Raw genomic sequence first — 21,797 nt, forward strand, 5'->3', positions numbered from 1 at the left:
TCCTTAACTTTCCTTTCACTCCCAATAAGTTCTCAGCATTACATTTCTCCTTACTGTCTGCCATACATTCTTTATGTTAGTTCTGTGAATTCTGGTGTTATTAACTTGAGTTTAACACTTTTCCAGCACTTTCCAGAACCAGTTGTCTTTTCCCAAGACTTTCCAGTCCTGGAAAGTGCCGCAATAAAATTCCAGGACTTTCCAGGTTTTCCAGGACCCGTACAAACCCTCTAGTAGTGAAATACCGGTAATTGTTATGGCCCCTCCAAAACAAGCAGTAAGCACGTATAGCCGGGAGATTTTCTCCTTTTAATATTTCATTTATTGTGATTGTGCATTTAATAAGTACTATTATTATACATTGGTGTCACCAGCTTGATTTTGATTGGCTATAAGCACGCAGCTAATTCTTGCTTGCTGTTTCTCTTACGTCATACCTACAGACATTAGATTTTACATATGTAGAAGTGACGTCATACCTACAGACAATAGTTTTATGCATGCAGAAGTGACGAAAGGTTGTCAGCTTATAAAAGTATATAAACAATAAAGTTTGTGCGCGCTCTTGTCTTTACAAGTGCAGCTCAGGAATGTGCATAATAAAACAATTATTGGATTCGGTTTTCGCATGATAGCGATAATTATCAAGGCCTCAGTTTCTGTTATCCGCCTCAGCCTTCGGCTTCGGCAGATAACAGAAACTTTGGCCTTGATAATTATCGCTATCATGCTCAACCTCATCCAATAATTGTTAATTAATAAATAAATTATAGTTGTAATTATTATTATTAACAACATTTATTTTTGGATTTAACAAGCTTATTTCCTTTGTTGTGTACCTAACAAGCCTAGTAGCCCACAACCATGAAACAAACAACCAAACGTTATCTAAATTTAATGTGATTGTTATATAATCAGTTCCCCTTTTAATCTGTGCCAGCCTGAAAGTCGATGTGGATGGGTGAGCCTCTTTAATCTGCAAAATACAACACTATGGTTTTATCTCCAAAACATAAATTAATAACTTTTTGAGGTTATTAGGCTTGGTATTAGTCTGTTCCAGCTCCTCTCAGATTGGGATGGAAGGGCAACATACAATGTAAATGTCTAATGTTGAGCGAGAAAGGAAGCTGGTAAGCAAAATACAACACTATGGTTTTATCTCCAAAACATAAATTAATAACTTTTTGAGGTTATAAGCTTGGTATTAGTCTGTTCCAGCTCCTCTCAGATTGGGATGGAAGGGCAACATACAATGTAAATGTCTAATGTCGAGCGAGAAAGGAAGCTGGTAAGCAAAATACAACACTATGGTTTTATCTCCAAAACATAAATTAATAACTTTTTGAGGTTATAAGCTTGGTATTAGTCTGTTCCAGCTCCTCTCAGATTGGGATGGAAGGGCAACATACAATGTAAATGTCTAATGTCGAGCGAGAAAGGAAGCTGGTAAGGAGAGATGTGCGCATAATTTAACTCTACTTAGTCCTCCCTCTTTGTTCTGGTCATGCATATATTTCGCAAGCTAAACCACCTTGTATGAGTCAGGAACAGGCTGTCATGTTGGTACATGTACATGCAGGCACTACCTCAAGAAAAATCATACTTCATTCCCTCTTTCCTTTCCTTCTGTTCTCTGCCTGCCTGCCTTCCTCCCTGACTCCCTTCATTTCTTCTTTCGCTCCATAGTCATCAGTCAATAACTGAATGAAACTAGAAATTTGCCTGTCAATTCTGTTAATTATTTGAATTAGTTTTATCATAAAAAAGTTGACCTTAAAATAAATACACAAATTAAATAACGCGATTTTAAGGAAAAGAATCAGAGCCGGTAATATTTTATCAAAATATTTCAATTTCTAGAACCCAGCGCAATAATTGATGGAAAAATTACTAAGAAGTCTTACAATAACGTTATCTTTAGCTGGGAAGGCATCAATACGCAAGCCTCCTCTATCAACTTACCAGAACAAGCGTATGATTTGATCATGTCCACCATTCCAGTCAACATTGCAATGTAATTTATGTGTACCACAGGGTTCCCATCCCCTGCGATCAACGCCATGGTGTCCTGATCCACGTCTGTACCAATCCCCACAGCTATTATGTAAATGTGCTTTTCCTATTCAAGGGATATAAAGTTTCATGATACGATAGCGATTTGTATGCTATATAAATATGGGTTATTGAGCAAGCACGAGGTCAATATGGCTGGATGTTGCTGGGCCAAGTTCTTTATTGCGTGTTTATGACGTAGTTGAGTTTAGGGTACGTTACTTTGGGAAGTTAACACTAAAAGTATAATAACTTACCTCCATAGCTGTGATATTTGCGGATTAACAGGAAGTGAATACATTACTTCTCCCACTTCTGTGTTAATGATTTATTTGTTTATGATGGAATTGGCCTTAACAGAATAGGATTCGTAACTATGCCCACTTTAAAATTAATACGCGGCTAACGGGATATCAATCAACCGATGCCATAGACCAAATCGCGGCCTCTGGGGACGAGAATGACCGATTACCAGCCTGCCCGCCCGACGAACCGACTCACCGACCGACCGACCGATCGGTTGACTGACTAACTGGCTGACCGACCGACCGACCGACTTTATTGCATGCTTGACCGCCTGCCTGCCTGCCTGACTGGTTGCTTGCATGTTGACTGATTGATTGATTGATTGATTGATTGATTGATTGATTGATTGATTGATTGGGTTGGTTGGTTGGTTGGTTGGTTGGTTGATTGAACATAATGCGACTGAGTAAAGTACAGTGTAACTGAGATTGGTCAAAGCCATAGTTTACTAAAGCCATAGTTACGTCCTGAAAGCTTCTGAACGTTTCCAAAACATAATTTGTTCAAAGTGCGGATAATGGTGCCCACCAAATAAATTATTATCCAGTGAATCACTGTCAGTGAAATGCTACACTTTCCATTAGATTTTGAGTAATCTATCCTGTGAATATCGCTATCTTTCTGCTTTTCGAACAACAGGGCCCTGAAAATACAATTTAGTACTCACCTTAAAATATTTGCCAATGTCACCAAGAAAAGCCTTGATATCAAAATTTTTGTTGGTATCCCTGTGTTTACCATCCGTGAACACAATCATAACGTTGGGGCTATCTGGCCTGTCCCCTCCCTCCTCGGTAAACAGTTCATCCCTCGCCATAGCCAAGGCCAGATTGATGCGAGTTTTAAAGGTCATCTTAATTGGTTCTCTGGCTATTTTCTTCAAGAGGGCATCCTTGTCATAGTAGGAAGAATTTGCGAAGTTGAACACTAAGTTCGCCTTGCTGTTGAACGTGATAAGACCGAAGTGATCTCCGTGTAAGGAAACGTTAAATTTGTTGATCAGTTCACCCAAGAAGTTGATTACTAGTTCTAGGTTGTCTGGCCCAATGCTTTTTGATTTGTCGAGAAGAATACCGATGTCAAGTCCTTTTGTACAAGGAACCGGCGGATCGGTATCAGCTGCGTAGAGAATAAACAACAGAAGCAACATGGTCATTTTATTTTATGAGATAGAAAACGAGCACGAGTGCATTGTCGAGTTATATAAGCAGGGCAGTAGCCAGACCTTTGGCATAGACGAGGCAGGGTTCTGGGGGCATGCCCTCCCGGGAAAATCGGAGAACTAGAAGCCCTAAACTCTTTCTTAAAACATTTTTCATAAGGTATTTCTTGAAAAAAAAATCAATCTTGTTCAACTGGGAATTGTTTTCCCAATCTAAACATATTTTGTTTTTTATCTTGGGTTAAAATCTAGACGAGGCAAGTGCCTCTTCTTGCCTCTCTAGTTACGGCCCTGATAAGCAGGCGGGAATTTGCCAAGAACATGACAAAAGGTGTAAAGGACGTAAAGAGAAGCAACAGGTACAACCTGCAGCCTGTTCTGGGCGTTCAATTGGTTGAAGAGCACCGCGATAAACAGGATAATAATAATAATAATAATAATAATAATAATAATAATAATAATAATAATAATAACAGTTCTTAGCACGCACTTTACATACGTCTCAGTGCGTTTACATTTGAAATTTAAAAGTAAAAATATAAAAACCCGATTTAAATTACAATCAGATAAAAATACGCTAAGGATAACCTAATTTAATTACAATTGATAAAAAATAAAAATAAAAATGACAATAAAAACATGGCGAACTTGTTAAAAATATATCGACCTAAATAAATATGTCTTTAAAAGTGTTTTAAAAGTGGAGACTGAAGGGGCATTCTTTACTGTTGTTGGTAGTGTGTTCCAAAGTCTCGGCGCAGCAATGGAAAAGGCCCGATCTCCGTATGTAGAGGTGGCCGATCTTGGAAATTTAAGCAAATTTTGCGAGGCCGAGCGTAGACAACGTGATGGCACGTATTGGTCAAGAAGATCTACAATGTATGACGGAGCATAGCCATTCATAACTTTATAGGATAAGGGCGAAGATCGGCAAATGGAGAATTGGTAAGAGGTTTGGGCTTCGCTCGCCCTTATTCGCGCTCCTTTCCGACTTGCCAAACGCCTGGAACAGGCTAGGGGCGAAACACGGTACTTCTCGCTTTTTGTGTAAAACAAAACCTGCAACAGTGGCATACGGCTACGCGATAAAGAGAACGACTTCTTGTCACAAGGAACTTAACTTACGGCATTTTTGTTCATTACAGGAAACTGTCTTTTCAGCTGGGCCCAGTTCACTGCAGTTCCTTCCGCCGTTAGATGGTGGGGGATTGGTACAGGTTCTTGTGAGAGTCTGTATTCCTCCTCCACACGTCACACTGCACTCAGAAGCTGTCCAGTTAGTGTAACCGCCATCAACGGCTGTTTAAGGAGAAACACATGACATGGATAGGAACTGTTTTCATTTAGGTGTCTTAAAACGAGAACCTAAGTATTCACTCTGGCCAATCGCAAAGGGCACAGACAATCCAGTGAACCAATCAAAAACACGAAGCAAAATAACTGGCGCGAAACGCGATAAAACGTGCGCGAGCGAGTCACAACTGGTCGTGGTTTTACTCAATTGTCTCTACACATTTTTTCCCACCCTACCTTTATGCGATGTTGACAAAAACCTTTGTGGGTTCATTTTGCCATTTTCCAACGTTGAAACGGGAAAAGGAAATTTGACAGGTATGTGGCATTTTAGAAAATTCAATTGAAATTCTACGTGCTAAAGACAATGCTAGAATTAGATAGAGCCAGTTTCGAGCAGCATTCACCGCCGGGCATTAACCGTGGATTTACTCAGGATTCTCTTTAAATGATGAGAGGGTCTGAGCATAAGATTGAGGAGGGGCCTGAAAGGGTAAAACGGGAACTGGGATTTGGGCAAATTTTCACTGGAAAAAAAATGAGATTTGGGTCACGGGGACAACAAAAAAACAATAGAACTGGGACTTGGATTTGGAAACTTTGAGAAAACGATAGGCTGGGAAATGGGATTTGCGCAAATTTTGGCGCTGGGAAATGGGATTTATATCTCCACTTCCCTTCAGGTTGACAAGTGCCATTTGCATGTTTGGAATGAGAAGTTTCCAAGAATACCGTATTTACTCGAATAAGCGCCGCCCCCGAATAAGCGCCGCCCTCAAATAAGCGCCGCATTCGGGACAAAAAAAGTAATAAGCGCCGCCCCCGAATAAGCGCCGCAGTCCCGATGCGGCGCTTATTTGAGGAATTCCGTATAACCAAAAATAGCACTACAAAGAAACTCCAAAACAGCCTTGGAAATTCTTTTTTATCAAAAGCGACGTTTCGCATTTGAAAGTTATTATGTTTTACCGCTCGCCTATAGGGAAAATATTTGTTTATAAACATTGTTTTTGTTATTTAAATGTCCAACAAGTTAAACAAAAGAACTCTTTGTTTCACTAGCCAATAGTTTTGTGGTTGGCACATTAATTACAAGAGGTGACGTCAACGATATCTTTGCTATTATTTCTTTCTATCCAAAATTTTAAATAAGTGGACCTGAGATAACCTGAGATCATGCCCTCCCTCCCTACTTACTTACCACTCATCTTTGCAAGGGAAAAAACGCCTGATCGCAGGTTATTGTGGAGGCCGTGAGCTTTGTCGAGACAGCAAGCGCAACTACTCTCTTCGGTAAGAGACGAATACTGACAATCAAAAGACCCTTCTTTTAGTTACTGTAGAAGTTTCGTTTAGATTAGATTTTTTGCGGCGGCCAAATTTTAAATAAGCGCCGCCCTCGAATAAGCGCCGCACTTGAGGCGCGAAAAATTAAATAAGCGCCGTGACGCTTATTCGAGTAAATACGGTATACAACTCCAACTTACCACAAACAGCTTCTAAAACATCGTCTAAATGTCTGGAAAGGTCATTATATCCTTTATAAAGGAGTACTTTCCCTTTATCTCCTGCCATCTTTGTCATGTTGTGTATTTCTTTGTTGGCTTCGGGTCCAATTCCAATAACTACGATGCTCACATTTTGATGCTGGAAAAAAGAGAAACGATAGTAAGTATGTTTTAGTAAATCATTGTTCATGATATAAAACTGAACAAACGACTTCAACGCGGGCATGCCCTGCAGAAAATTATGAAATCTAGAAGCTCTGACACTCCTTTAGAGACATTTTTGATGACTTATTTTTCGGGAAAGCTCAATCGTGTTCAACTGGGAATTATTTTCCCAACAAAGCATATTCTTTTTTTTATTATTTTGGACAACAATCTAGACGAGGCAAGTGCCTCTTGTTGCCTCTTGCTAGTTACGGCCCTGTTCGAGATTTATAAAACCGGCCTTCCCATCAACCTCGTTCCCAGGGTCTCTCTCTCGCCGCCCCCAAGAGCGAGAGGAGGCTCTTGGGGGCGGTGAGAGAGAGACCCTGGGAACGAGGTTGCCTTCCCATTAGCTCCTGCCAACGGTTGCAAGGCTTTACTGTGCACTCAGATTGGTTCTAAGTGGTATTTTTGCGCGTTGTGATTAGAGCAATTTTCGATTAAGTGTCGTAAAATCATAACCAAAGTAATCACTCTGGCCAGTTACAAAGGACGCAGACAACCCAGTGATCCAAACAAAACGCGAAGCTAGCCAGCGTAAAGCCCCGGGGAGGGCACTCCCTATAATGGCCTATACGGGGAGGCTCCGCCCGAAAGGGGTACCTTTTTCACGCTCCAGGTATATAAAAGGGTAGGAATTTCACAAGTTTAGGTATGTAAAAGGGTAGGGAAACTGCCATTTTAATAGGTATTTAAAGGGGCCTTAAATAAAAATATTTCGAACAGACGCACCTTATGGCTGTATCATTTTAATGTAGTAAACGCTACATATAAATGAGAATAAGACTTTCTGTTTTAGGTATGTCATGTTATTTAGGTATGTCAAAGGGGTTCCTTTTTTCAATAAAAGGTATACGAAAGGGGTACCTTTTCTGCCAAAAATGGTATATAAAAGGGTAAGGGGTTGGACCTTGGAGCGGAGCCTCCCCGTATCAAACCTTTTTAAGTAGCCCCCCCCCCGGGCGTAAAGCACGGGAAGCCGTGTGTGAGCGAATCACAATTGGTTTTGGTTTTCTTCTGATTGGTCGTCATTATGCGAAACCAAAGCAAACGCGAATTACTTTCGTGACTCAAGTGAAAAACGCTCCAGGCTAACCAGATAAAATGTGATTCATTTGGTTTTGGTTGTACAAAACTGCTCTAACACAAAAAAAGCAAGATTAGATTACCTGCAGTGCTTTAGTCGACTCGTGAAATGGAATAAAAGGTTTGTCATCTTTATTGGCTAGGACTGGTTTTCCATCTGTAATTATAAGCATAGCATTCTTAGCATGGGCTCTATCGCCTTCCTCGGGCGTAAACAACTTGGTCGCTGCCAGATGTTCAGCAATATCTGCACGAGTTCCCCATTGTTTTGGGACCACGCTTAATTTCTCTTCCACTAATCTCACCAAGTTTTCTTTAATGTGATATTTCGGGTTTTTGAAGTTGTTGTTGATTGTAGCGGACGGTCCAAATGTAACAATAGCGAAGTGATTGCCTGCAGAAGACACGTTGAATTTTTCTATCGTTTTAACGACAAGGTCTTTCATTTTTTCTCGGTGATTCGCCGTCATGCTTCGTGATCTGTCACCCAGAATAGCGATGTCCATAATCTGATCACAATCACCTAAATTGAGGAGGAAATAATAACGACGAACCTTGAACAAATTAAAATAAAGTCTACTGAATTCAACTGGGAACTCTAGGGTCCGAGGGCTACATAAAATTATTAAAAACTAGCAATGGTATATTGCAACTCTTGCGTTTTGATTGGTTAACAGGCAATGGTAAATGAGCTCATATACCATTGACAACAAATATGGTAGCCAAAAGGCGTCAACGAAAACAGCTGGGGAGCTCAAATATCGCAATTCTTTGGGCGTTTATAATAAAGCAATTATTCCACTCGCGCTTGTTGGATATGAGATCGTTATAGCCAACTCGGCGCTACGCGCTTCGTTGACTATCTACCATCTCATATCCAACGCGCGCTCGTGGAATAATTGTTAAATATTTCATATGGGGTATGAATTTCACGGCCAGTGCAGTCCGTATCAGAGTTTCTTAGCTAACGTACATCTCTAAGCCATGCGTGTCTACGCAGCCCTACATTTCGTCCTACGTTTCGCTTCGAAATTCTCTGAAAATTCGTAACTTTCTTCGCGAACTTCGCGAACTAACTAACTGCTCCAAATCTAATTACAAAGTCAAAAAATACTCGTTCCCAAAATCAAAATGTCACGTGCATGCAAAACACGGAATTATTCAGAGTTACGTTGCCAATCGCGCCCACGTGCATTTAAGCACGAAAGACACGGCATGGGGAGGCTCTGCCCCAAGGTCTAAACCCTTACTGTTTTTTAACAAAAACGGTTCTACCTTCGATAGAAAGTGGTACCCCTTCCACACACTCAGTAAGGATACTGCCTGCCTTTTCTAAACTTTTCTCTTAAATAACTCTTCGACATACTAAGATGAATAAACAGTTCGGTACGTCTGTTCAGCAAGGTCCTTTTAAATACCTTAACTGACAGTTTTCCATAGCCAGCGTTTCACGGCTGCCTGGCCCAGGTTTGGTTATTTTGTTTTCCTAGCACGTAACCATAACTGAGCCAAAGGTTGCATTCGAAACAAGTTACTTACCTTTCACTTGCCAAGTATCTAAAAAAAAAATAGTAAAAAAAGGTTATCATTTTCCACGTTAGACTTAAATAAGAAAATTTCGAATTTCCTTTAATATAATTTTAACTTATTTCAAATAAATGAGTAAAGTACCATTAGGATTTGTAAACATCTACACAGGAGGAAAAAAATACTCAAACTGATCGATATGGTATGACATATCAAAGAAAAATAACACTGTTATTTTTCTTTGATATGTCCGTCATACCATATCGATTTGGGAATTTGTCACTTCAGGATCCCTCAGGATCTAAAGAAACCGAAACTGTCTGCAGCTTTTGCAGTCTCGTTTCCAGGCTCGGTGCCCGCAAAACGTCATGGGTACCCCACTTTTCCCGGGCGACACGTTTCAATGGGCGCCGATCCGTAATGATTAATTTTACTGAAGTGTCAGTTGATTTGGCACTTCTGTACTAATCGTTTTACTTTTAAATAATTGCTTATCATTCCTGAAGAGAACCCTGAAGAGGTTGAAAGTTCTGACGTGTAAATGTAATTTTCACGCTCCAAACGGTTGAAAACAAATAAATCTAGAAGAAAACTTGATAAGTTCGAATACCAAAAAAAATACGATCTTCCTTTTGCTTAAAATATCGTTGTTTTGTCAGTGCAGAAGATAAAAACCAAAAAACGGAACGCTAACAAAGTCTTCTTGTTGTGAAAAATTATAGACTGCAAAACAATACAGTTTTTTCTGCGCCTTAACTCGAACTCGGGCCAAAATTTCAAAGCCTCGGTACGCTAGGGCGCACTGGATAAGTCAATTACCTTGCAGAATTTATTTTGCAAGTTCGCTTCTGGAGAATTTGACGATGGAGGAAATAACAAATAACAAAAAAAAAAACTCCCGCCAGCCCGCTGGACGAGAAAATTTTTTTTTCTTTTACTTGGACTTAACAGACACTGTGCGATTTACTTCATTTTTGTTACATATAATTCAGTCCCTGAACTCTCTTCCGCGCGCCCTTTATAGGGGTTGAACCCAGGCGTGCGAAGAACCCCTTTAAAAGGCGCGCGAAATAGGGAGGAGGGACTGGACTATCTTACCTAAGGACAGGCCAAGACTGATGACAGTCAAAATCCACAAGGATCTCATGCTGACTGGGTTGCCAGGAGCAACGAACTCTGCAAAGCAAAATGATAAGAGTGTCATTCATTTTGTCAACATTACCATGATAATATTCACAACGTTTATATCAAAAATTACTAACTTGAGGTTACTATTGTTAGCAGCTACTAATTTAACGATTTTTTTCTACGCAAGATTAAGCGACTACTAAATTTAGTGATTTTACGAATATTTAAAAAATTAGTGATATCGTGTAAACCAGTTTTTAATGAACATATAGCTAAGATGGAAATAAATGTTTAGTAAAAGAACAAACTCGCTTGAAATTGAACGAAACTTTTAATTGACAGAAAGAACAAAGTTATTACCGGCATCAAGTTTAAAAAGAATTTTTTAAGACGACTTTGTTGAATTTTGTTTTTCTTTGGGGTGGGGGTACTTAAATTTAACAAGTATTAAATTTGACCGAGACAATTTTAGCGAGCACTAAATTTAGCCATTTTCGCCCAACTCGCTAAAATCACTAAAATTAGTGGCCGCTAAAAATAATATGCTTAAGGTAGTTTCTGTCAACAAATACTCGATTTTCCTAGAGTTGTCTTCCTAAAAGATTTTTTAAGACCATTCGATCTTCGAAGGAATATGGTAAGAGCATTTCAACGGCAGTAGACGATTAAGCAGGGTCACTGACTGGTCATTTGAACGATCCGATATAACGATGTAAGCGCCCAATTGGTGATTTGACAACGGGTCAGTTAATATATAATGTATACTTATATACTTATATGCTTATTCACTGTGTACAGATATGTTTAAGGGTTAGTTTTATGTACTCTACTTTTGTACTGTTTATTATGCTGTACAAGGCGACAGCTCTTACTTTAAAGTCTCTGGATGACACCTTAAAGTGTGACCATTCAAATGAAAGCCATATAGCAGTACTTTTTTTGTGATACTGTTTATTATGCTTTGCAAGGTAGTTCTAACTTTTAAGTCTATGGATGATACCCCAGTGTGGTACCATTCAAATAAAAGGTTATTGAGCAGTACTTTCATGTGGTACCCCCCTATTTTATTTATTATGTTGTACAAGATGGTTCTAACTTTTTATTTAAAGTATGTAGATAAAACCCTAGTACACGTGTGACCATTCATATGAAAGCTTCTAAACAGTACTTTCATGTGATACAGTGCAGTTTATTATGCTGTACAGAGCAGTTCTAACTTTTAAGTCTGTGGAAGAAACCACAGTGTGGTTCTTTCACCGAAGTCTAACGGTTTGAAGCAGTTCTACTTTCTGTTATTGTTATTATGCTGTACAAATGGTCCTAAGTTTTCAATATTTTGCAAAACGGGCATTTGGCATTTTTTTGGAACACTCATAGCACCAATTTGTAATACCCGATAACTATTACTGACCTGATTCTACTGTACAGATCTTACCTTTGGACCGCAAGATATAAGTGTAGTTCTTCTTCGGGTCTTGTTAACCACGTGTAAGTGCAAGAAATAATGTCAAATCTTTCACACTTAGTTCTATCGTGCTTTTAATAGTTTATATGCTGCAATATCCATTTATTGTCTCTAAACAATGTTTACGTGGACATAAGAACACATGTCTCCATTTTTGGATATGCAAAACACGCAGGATATGCAAAACACGCAACACCTCTTGGGAGATAGAAAGCTTTCCCCTCTTCCTCTCACATTATAATACCTGAGAGATACCTTCCCCGTAACTTTTTTTATGAAAAAAAAAAACCGTGCTCAAATCACTTTAGGTATTTGCTTTATATTTTCTTTAACTAAGTTTACCAAAATTTCGATGTTTTTTTTTTTCTTGATCGTTTATTCCGTATATCTTTTTTTTGTCCTTCTAAACTAACGCAATTCAAAAGTTTGTAAGCACCACACTGCACAAATGTACTATTAACATTATAATTATTGTACTGAAAAAATTCTTGTATGTCTCGTTGGTATTGTGTTTTTGTAAGTACAGTATTGTAAGTAAATGTTCTGCAATATCAATTAAAAAAAGAACACATTTTTACGTAAAAAAGAACAAGGTCCATGGAAACGTCATTGTTGTTTAGTTGAATAAGGAGCGTGAAAGGAATAAAGAAAAGAAAAGTGTCGTTTGAACAAAAGCTATGAATTTTTATTACGGTCTTCAGTGATATGCGAACTCTGAAATTCAATCCTCAACCAAAGGTTTACGCTTTTTGATGCGGTCGTGGACCTCTCGGAAAACAGAAGTTCATTTCTACCGGGTCAAAAGGTCTTCCCGGGAAAGGTCACGTCTGTCATGATCAGTTGTGATGGTAGATTTCGATCCTTTTTTTGTTTCTGTTTTTCTGTTTTTCATGGTTCGTTGACTGTCGCCGTATTGAGACGGCAGGAAAAACACAATCGTTAGTTATTTTGAATTTCAGAGTTAAAATGAAGTTTTGTAAACCCCGGGACCATACGCCCGAGTTTTTGACTTACTACTAGAAATGCATTTAATTTTTTTTTGACTCTCTATTAGTATTTGCAGTATATGCAAAGAGGCCAAATATTTACTGGCTGTTTGTTATCATCCTTAGCTTGTGGGACGGTTTTGAAGCACAGTAAATTGCATATAACAACCAACTTATTAATTAGACTCAGGCCAAAAGTCAAGCTTTTTTAAGTCAAGATTGCTAACTGCAGTTTAGGTCGATGTTATCTATTTTTAAATTTCGTCTCTTGGTCTGTTAGATCAATTTAAGTGGGATCTCTACTGTCGCGCTTTTGTCTACGCACTTAAACGTACTTAAAAATTATTAACGAACTTAGGTAAAAAGAAATTGGCAAAGCGATACTAATGGCCAGTGGTGGCTTAAAAAGAAATCCCCAGTAAGTACGTATACACATGTACGCATTTCGGATGTATGTATGGTACAGTCAACTCTCGCCTTGCGGACACCCCGCTATTGCGGACACTCGCTATTACGGACAAAATCCAGGTTCCCGGCGAAAGAGGTTTGACTGAAAATGACTCCCGCTATTACGGACTCTCGCTTTAACGGACGCTAAACGAAGCCCCGAGCGTGTCCGCTATAACGAGAGTTGACCTAGATTGCCAATAGCCCAATCGATTTTTGAAATTCAGCCCAAAACAATTTCGATTTCATAGTTTATTCCCGGAGCTTCGACTGAGGTCTATTGTTTTAGGCTGAATACCGTTTAATACAGTTGAAGCTCTCTAACGGGCACCCGTAGCGGACAGCCACATACGACCGCCTTGTTTGAAACCCCGTTTAACTCCCATACAAACTTTGTATTTTTACATTCTCGTAGCGGACATTCCCGTAAGCGGCCGCGGACACATCAGAGATACGAGTGACTTTTCTTTGTTTTTAGCTCCCGTAGCGGACACCCCGAATCCTATTAACACCTCTGTATCTTTTTTTTTATATCAGTCAACTTCACATCGCCGTTCTCACTCCCGCCATTTCATTTTTTTGTCATCATCCACGTCCGTCCACACCACTCGAGCATAACCATATGTTGAGCTGGGCAGCTCCGTAAGCGGCCACTATCCCCCACCTAGGGGCCACACGAGAACCACTCGAAAGCGGCCAGCCAGTAGGGGGAATGGTCCCTCAAAATATCGCAGTGCCGCATTAGCTTTTGCCGGGCCGCAATTTTAGTGGGTGCGTTTGCTCGTGCCGCAATTTGAAAAGTGCCGCATGCCGGTTTTAAGTGGGGTTCTGAAAGTGCTCGTTGCTCGCAAGGTATTTTTTGTCAATGTCGTGCTCGCAAAGAAAAACGCTGTGCTCGCAGCGCGCAAATGCTCGCAAAGACCATTTGAACCCCTCCAGTTGCGGACACTTTTTTCCCGTCCCGAGGGTGTCCGCTTACGAGAGCTTCGACTGTATATCGAAATTGGGCTATTACGTATCTCATACAAAATCTTATAATAAAATAAACATTTCTCACGAAGAAGTACACAAGACCTCTGGATAAAGTGTCCAGTTCTGACTGGCATGATCTTTTTTTTCATTTTGTTCTTAATTGCTACAGTTGTAATTAGAAATATTCCTATCCTGGCCTTTTCAGTTTTTTGTACTTGTTATTAATCTACGGGTAAACATGTATGTAACCTGACATGGGGCCTTCTATGTCACTTGTACCTTACCGTTTGTTTGTCTATTTATCTGCTATTTTTTGCTTTGTGTTGGTGATCCATAGACCCGTATATGGTTTAAGATGATGATGCATTTATGCAAACTGCGGTAAAAAATGTTCAAAGATAATAATATCTTTACAGTTTTATCGCTTTTTCCATCGCAATTCCGATATATAATTTATTTCATACCTATAGGAGAAACGTATTGACCCGTGAAAATCATAAGCGAAAAACGATGCGACCATATGTTTATTGGGAAATGGGAAAAAAGGAATCGTCTTTAGCGCTTTAACAGAACGAACATTATCGTGCGACAGGTTGCTTAAATCATGTTTTTTAAAGCTCTGAAAGAAAAAAAAATCGTCCAGATTATAAATAAATGGAATATTACTCAGCTTACCAATGCGTGCTACCCATACTCCCATTCGGTCTTATCGTTCGTAGTTTGAGCTTTTCAGGAGGACAAAACGAAGCTGTTCCAAACCAGAAAAGCTGTTCTGCATGCACTTTTCAGCTGACTGAGAAAAAACATTGAACCCATCTGGCTGGCATTTTTGTAAGCAATTTTCTTGCTTTATAAAGTATAACATGTAAAATTTCATGAAAATCTGATGACTCGTTCAGTTAGAAAATATCTTGCATTTTCTCAGTGAGCTGGGAAGTGCATGAAGAACAGCTTTTCTGTGGAACAGCTTCCTTTTAACCGCCGTTTTGTCCTCCTGGACTTTTCACAAGGATCAACGTTTCTTTCTTCAATCAGGTATATTCGCATTTGATATTCATCACTTCACGAGTATAAACGAACTTGCGAATTGACCAGCTCTCAGAGGCTTCATATTTCAGTGATATAGCGTTTGCATCGAAATCGCGGAGGCCATGGGTTCGAATCCCGTTGGAGTCTTTTTGGGGGGGGGGGGGGGCTTTTTTTTCACTACTGAAGTTGAAATATATTACGACAGAGATTTCGTTTCCATTCTTTTATAAATAGGTTTTTATTCACCCAAGTGATAAAGCTGTGAAAACAACATATGGCATTCACTGTTAACTGCTCAAGTCTAACACAACTGAACGCCATGTTGTCAAAATAAAAAAAATTGTTGTTTGAGTTGCCAGTGGTGAGGTGTTAAATTTTCAATTAAATGCGTAATGAAATAATTCATGAACCACCCTAATATCTTAGCGACGATACCCTATCTCTTTTTTATTCTGGTTTCAGTCATTTTTGCTTACTACTAGTTGCTAGATGAAGTTAAAGGGCTATGTCACCGGGTGGCTGAAAATTGGCAATTTCAAGTCTGTCATTTGTAGTTTTTCTTCACCAGTCGAAACCATCCTTGGTTTTTTCACGTTTTTATTACTCCTTGTTTTCTTGTTGAAAGCTATTATTATAAGGTTTCCTTCATGAAGTGAGAAAAATGACTTAAAATATCGTGACATTACTCCTTTAACTCATCAATAATCTCTTCTTTGGAATGGGCCTCGTTGAAAATTATTGCCAATTTTTAGAACAACTATTCCAGTGCGTAAAATCATGGATCTTCCAAATGTTACATACACGTAGCACTCATTAACTGCACTCATCTGTTCTAGTTTATAACACAGGCTTTGTTTCCAGATTTGAAGAAAATTAAACAAAGGCCATGATTGTTTTTGTCTTTTTTTGTCAATGAATAAAAGCAGAAGCAGACGTTTATTTTTCTGATAAAAGCTAATAACTCTTAATCTTTTATTTTAATTGATATATGAACTTATTGGTATAGTTAAATGAAAAATTAAATGTTAATGAAATTGTAACTCATGGATACGATACAGTCCATTTTGTTGTAATGAAAACATTTTAAGCAGGAAGGAAAGATTTTTTTAGGTTGCTCAATATTTGCACCCTGACAATGAAACACTTAAAATCGAAAAATAAAGGAGTTTCAAAGCAACCCGGCTAGCCACTCTTTACAATTAGAAAAAGGCATTTCAATGAATATAAAAAACTGCATAGAAGAATGACTTTTTATTAGACAAAATGTTACGTATTGTGGAGAAGTATTTTTGGCGTCTAAAATCTAAAGGTTAATATGTCATAAATATTCAATATTTCCATATTTTTCTTATCGACTTATTGACTTAGTATCTTTGAAACCAAAGACTAAATAAAAACTCAATATTTGCTTCTAGTTTGTCACTAAGAATGAGTTAAATGAGTTAATTTGAGAATGACAAAACGAAGTTACGAAAGGACGTACAAAAAGATGAAACAAAAGACCTTCAGTACGGCTTTGTTAAATTGAATTCGAGCTTGCAAGGCAGTTTGGCGGACAGGTTTATACAGCCGTCGCGTGCTGTATTTGAATAAAACAGCTATTGCAGTGAGATATCAGTTTTATTCAAACAAACGGCGGAACAACTGTTGCGTAAAGCTAACATGCGCAAATTATTCCCCAGTTAATTTCAACATGAAATGAAAAGAATCGCAAAAGCAATTGTTACCAGGCAAATTAAACAAACAGCCATTTTAGTGGATTTGAATCCCTCGCATATGTAACTTGTTTCCTGTTTGTACGTTACCGCCTAATTGACTTCCACGTATAAGACACACTCCCTGGCAGTCAATTCACCGCTCTCCGCTCTCATCAGATTTTTAACTCTAATGCAGTCAAAATGCCCAACATAGTGTTAATCTTGTTTTTCTTTACCGCATGGAACGTTTGGTAAGTACAAAATAGGAGCATGAATTTGTTTTGAAAAGTATATTTATTCACCATTTATTTTTTTGCTAAACTAACAGAACATAGCCAGGATAATTTCTTTTTTCGTTTTGGGAGTTTTTTTTTTCTAAAAAGACTGTTAAAGTTTTTTAGATTGTTCCATTTCGAAAACGGTAATATTATCTTTGAATGATAAGAAAGGGTTTTCTCTAGATGACATTTTGGCGCTACGAGCAAAGTAGTCGAGCTTTCTTCGAAAGGCAATGAATCAATTGCATACAGTCAGTGGCGGTGATTTTTCAATTTTACATGAAATTTGGGATTTATTCGGGAACACAAGCAACTGCTTTTGAGGTTCAAATGATAAAGTTTCTGTTATACTATACTATGTATTTTGTATCATTTCCACAAAGTGTCATGAAAATTTAGTTTGTCGATGACATTTTGATCCGATTAAACGGATTCCTCAGCTTTTGAAGCAAAAAGTGGTGAAATAAATACTAAAGGACAGGCTTGAAAAGGTGCTGTTTGGCTTTTAGAATACAGAGCCGTTTAATTAAATTGAATGCTGCCGGGTAGTCGACTTTTTATATTCTGGCCAGAAACGAGTTTCCAAATAATCTTTTTTGTTCTAGTTAGTTTCGAGTTTGAACACTGAAGCACAATTTAAACTGTTACTTTTTCAATGCGTTTCAGATTTTTTCGTTCATTCCTTTACGCGACTTAAATAATTTTCTTATTCTGTTTCTCTTGCAACAGTTTAACCGAAGCCGGAGATGGAGGTAGGACACTCTTTGTATTTCTCTCAGTAATTTTTCTTTGTATTTGTTTCGATGCTTCGCTCCCTGTGTAAATGTTCAAGACATGTGGACAGTGTAAATAAGACGAGATCGGACAACTATACAAAATAAACAAAGACTAATTGATACTGCTGCCATTTTTCACGTTTGCCAAAAAAAATTATTTTGGAAGCTCACTGAAAATAATTTTTCTTAGTTATTGTAAAAAATTTCGTGAAAAGTTTGTAAAAGACACAGGTATAGATTTTAAATGTGATTCATTTTCATTTTTTGTTTCTAAACCTTTAGTTACAGAACTGTACACAATTTGAAATTTACCTGCTTTGCTCTACGTAAGGTTAGAAATTGGACCACTATATAGGGCAACAAATTGAAGGAACTAGGCCACAACAAACGTATGTTAGTTTTTTTTTGCACTTCAAACTGAAAACGAAAACTCGAAAGGAAACGTACGTCAAGGACGAAAAACACTACAAAGGTTATGATTGACTAAACGGTGCAATTAAAGCTGAAATTGGAGGGAGGATTTAGATGGATTATAAACGACGAACTTGAAAACACTTGGCGAAATGTTTCGAGATGCATTTATCTGTGCATTTAAGGATGAGCTCGTCACTCTCTAGACTACCGAGAAATTATAGAATAAATCGGACTTCCTGGATATAAACTTGAAAGACTGAGTATTCTTTCACCCCTAAGAGTACCCAGAATTTATAAAAAAATCCTTTTATTCCGCACAAACCTACTAACTGCATAAAGGTACTGCTTAATAGCATTCGTTTGAACAGTAACACACCAGTGACACACCACCAGGGTTTAATTTATCCAAATACTTAAAAGGTATAATGAAATAAGTTGAATTAAGGCTGCAATTTAGCAGTAAAAGACTAGCTGTAATTTTACAGTACTAGTTGTTATTCAGCTAGCAAGAAGTTTAAATCAGGTATGTTGTTTGGGATAGTGGACGCAGGCCGAATAAAATCATTTCCCAACTGTTTTCAAAGCGTTCGAATTTTGTTTCAGACTGCTGTAACTGAATCCAGTGTTATAAATGATATATATTAATCTGATTAATATCTCGCAGCGCATTGCAATTGGTTCAATAGTTAAAACATGGCAAAGTACAGTAAAAATATAGTTTTCATTTGTAACATTTGACATCTATAGTATTACGTAGAGCTCTTCCTTTGACATAACTAGTGACTTGTTGCAATTCATCATGAAGGATGTTTCACACAAGCATACTAAACAAAAGAAGCAATAACCTTTCAGGTTTCATCACCGGATATCATTTAAAAGCATCATTTGTGATAAAGTCGTCTACATACTGTATAAATCGTCTTTCGCCCAACGAAGACCTATCACGGTCGACGCCACTGACGAGAGAGACGGGAGGGGAATGTAGACAATGTAAGGAATACGTACCGCTTCAGTCCGCATCCTCAACACACTGTGCCAGATCCCAACATAAGTTGCCCAGAATCTTGAGATGCCATCGGACCCACCTTTACCCGCCCACGGGCGACGGAGGCAGATGGAGACCTCTACGGAAGTGAACGAACGAGGCGACCCCACCAGAGGACGGACAGCGACGCGCGACCACGGAGGCCATCGGGAGGGGTGTGCGAGCCATGTTGATGAGTGGTCAGGAGAGGGCGCCGACCTTGTGGCGGTAGTGAGGGCGAACGGTGGGTGGGGGCGCAGACTAGGCGCGAGGGGGCGGGGAGCGGACTGGTGGAGGGGGCGAGAGAGGCAGTGCCGTGGGCTGGGGGCCGCAGTTGAGTCCGGTCTACAGTGCGGGCCACGAGTGAGATGCAGTAGGGATGAGAAGGATGTTCATGCTCTACTAGTCCGCCTGACAGTGCCACGATGGAATACTAAACTGAAAAATGAACTACCGTAAAATCCCGCTTTAAGCTCTGTGCGTATACAACTTTGGGTGGGCTAATAAACGGAGGGGCCTATATCCGGGGGGGGGCTTATAAGCGGATTAAAAAAACTTTCAGAAGCGAGCCACGGCAGTATTTATCGCCGGGGGGACCCCATGGCCCGGGGAGGCCGCCCGAAGGGGTACCTCAGGCCAGGAAGGGGGGACGCGGAGAAGGGAGGAAAATGATTGGCAAAAGGGAAAAAACAACGCAATATGGCTGAAAAGCGCACAAAAAATGACAAGCGTCCACGTCCAAGCGCCGGAGAAGGGGACCAGAAGGAAGAAAGGGGACACGCAAAAATGGAATAAAAGGGAGGGGAGAACGGGGCGGAGCCCCCCGTACAAAACTTTGGAGTACCCCCCCCCCCGGGATTTATCGATATACGTTTTTAAGTTAAAAAGTCACAATAAAGCCGCAACATTTATACTTATTCAGTACTGTCATCCAGCAGAGGGGGAATTTTACCGGGGGGGGGGTATAACCGGAATTTTAAGGTATTTATCTTTTATACGCCGCTAGGCCCCAAATGGCCAAGACCCCTTTGGGTTGTTAATGCCTCCGATACACCTCTCAGGAGTTTTCAAACGGCGGGATAACTCAGAGCTTTAGTGATAATATTAACGATGCAAAAAGATTCTCCTAAAGACATTCACTTAGCAAATGAAAATCCAGTAGTATTAATACAACGTTAAAAAAAACGTTTCTATTACTAAATCATGCAATTTTTATATTTTTTACAGCGACATGCAGGATGAAAACAAAAGACAACAAGTGTTGCGTTTTTCCTTTCATCTACAGAGGAACAACTTACCACACGTGTATCACATCCAGGGCTAATAGTCCTTGGTGCGCTCTATCGCCAAGTTATGACCAGGATAAAAAATATGGATACTGTAGAGGTACTCTCTTAAGCCTGTATAGATTAAAAAAATCATTAAAATTTTCAATACCTTTGTTGGAAAACTGTTGCTATAGCCTGCATGCATGGCTATGCTGCACTGACCAGGTCCGGGAGGAGGCTGGGGGGAAGCTATCCTCATTCTCTTCGCGGGTTGGATATGCTTGGGAAATCAATAGAGAGATTGAGCATGACGTTTGTTTTTCCCGCGAACGGCAAAAATTCAAAATCTGCCGTCTGCCGTTTGGGATTGTAGGGGGAAATAAGAATTTTTGTGTTTGTCGTGAACGTGGGATATTTTCTTTATTTTTATGAGGGATCAATTTCAGAATTCGATAAAAAGGTAACAATAAAGCAAGCTCGCGTCGCAGTTTGCCGTTAAACGTCTGCTTAATCGCTCTAATGAGTCTAGAGATGTAGGTTAGAATAAAGTGTACATGACCAAGGACATGGGATCACTTTTAGAATTCGATAAAAAGGTAACAAAATAAAAAGCGAGCTCGCGTTCGCAGTTTGCCGTTAAACGTTATGCTTAATCGGGATCTAATGAGTCTTGAGACGTAGGTTAGAATAAAGTGTACATGATCAAGGACATGCTATGACAAAAGATTGGTGTTTAACTTAAGCTGAGGGGGATATGAGAAGCGCAGACGTAAACTCATTCTGATTCTTATTTTGGCAGTGATCCGTGACTCATATTCCGGGGACACTTTGCGGGAAAGTGTTTCGTTCAGGAAATGAACTCATTTTTCCTGAAACCAAGTGTCCTGGACAGCTAACTGGAAAAAAGATTTTAGGTACAAGCGGGAAAGGCGGGGCACGGAGAAAGCTGAAAAAACTAAAATTTCTCACCCGCCGTACCACGTTGAGTAACTCATTCTTTTCCTTGCAAACTTCATTTTAGGTGGGAATTTTATTTTCGACGTGACACAAGGACATAAAATTATCCACCCTATATCAAACGCATTTGCCGTTAATATCTTTTTATTTCTTTAGTTTAAGTAACGCGCGCTATGGCGACCATCAGAACAAACTTGTACTGAAGTTCCAGACTC

At 39.3% G+C, this 21,797-nt stretch overlaps 2 protein-coding genes across 8 annotated transcripts in view; one reads left to right on the plus strand and one right to left on the minus strand.

Annotated features, from left to right (window-relative positions):
• Window positions 1–763: 763 nt before the first annotated feature.
• Window positions 764–20,767, minus strand: LOC144638183 (matrilin-1-like). 4 transcript variants are annotated; one of them, XM_078497380.1, is made up of 10 exons: window positions 20,656–20,752; window positions 14,424–14,515; window positions 11,705–11,743; window positions 10,240–10,317; window positions 9,154–9,171; window positions 7,698–8,137; window positions 6,304–6,463; window positions 4,649–4,822; window positions 3,029–3,480; window positions 1,373–2,122 (listed from the first exon to the last, which is right to left on the minus strand). In XM_078497380.1, the coding sequence occupies exons 4-10, from the start codon at window positions 10,286–10,288 to the stop codon at window positions 1,904–1,906; spliced, it is 1,512 nt and encodes a 503-aa protein (XP_078353506.1). In that variant the 5' UTR covers window positions 10,289–10,317; window positions 11,705–11,743; window positions 14,424–14,515; window positions 20,656–20,752; the 3' UTR covers window positions 1,373–1,903. The 4 variants fall into 4 exon arrangements, with proteins under 4 accessions (XP_078353509.1, XP_078353506.1, XP_078353507.1 ...); XM_078497383.1 differs by lacking the exons at window positions 11,705–11,743; window positions 14,424–14,515 and adding an exon at window positions 764–976 and having other exon boundaries at window positions 1,966–2,122; window positions 20,656–20,767; XM_078497381.1 differs by lacking the exon at window positions 14,424–14,515 and having other exon boundaries at window positions 20,656–20,746.
• LOC144638092 (uncharacterized) overlaps window positions 16,786–21,797 on the plus strand; it is an 87,687-nt gene continuing 82,675 nt past the window's right edge. For 2 of the 4 annotated variants that reach the window (XR_013567881.1, XM_078497234.1), the window contains exons 1-3: window positions 16,791–17,116; window positions 17,873–17,895; window positions 20,585–20,743. Coding sequence is in view for 3 of the 4 variants with exons in the window: in XM_078497234.1 (XP_078353360.1) it covers window positions 17,067–17,116; window positions 17,873–17,895; window positions 20,585–20,743 (232 nt within the window). In the remaining variant the exon portion in view is untranslated. Of the gene's footprint in view, window positions 17,117–17,872; window positions 17,896–20,584; window positions 20,744–21,797 lie in introns of all 4 variants that reach the window. The other 2 variants (XM_078497236.1, XM_078497235.1) reach the window with 2 other exon arrangements.

Source organism: Oculina patagonica, chromosome 14, assembly GCF_052425735.1.
Source record: "Oculina patagonica isolate OP01 chromosome 14, crgOcupat, whole genome shotgun sequence".
In the NCBI taxonomy this organism is placed as follows: Eukaryota; Metazoa; Cnidaria; class Anthozoa; order Scleractinia; family Oculinidae; genus Oculina; species Oculina patagonica.

Bases quoted from the DNA above. Each gene is read 5' to 3' on its own strand.
- LOC144638183 (XM_078497379.1), bottom strand. From the start codon at position 10,288: ATGAGATCCTTGTGGATTTTGACTGTCATCAGTCTTGGCCTGTCCTTA. The intron at 6,464-7,697 runs GTAATCTAATCT...TCTTTTTTCCAG, and splicing joins AGTCGACTAAAGCACTGCAG to CATCAAAATGTGAGCATCGT. The intron at 2,123-3,028 runs GTGAGTACTAAA...TCCCTTGAATAG, and splicing joins ACATTGGCAAATATTTTAAG to GAAAAGCACATTTACATAAT.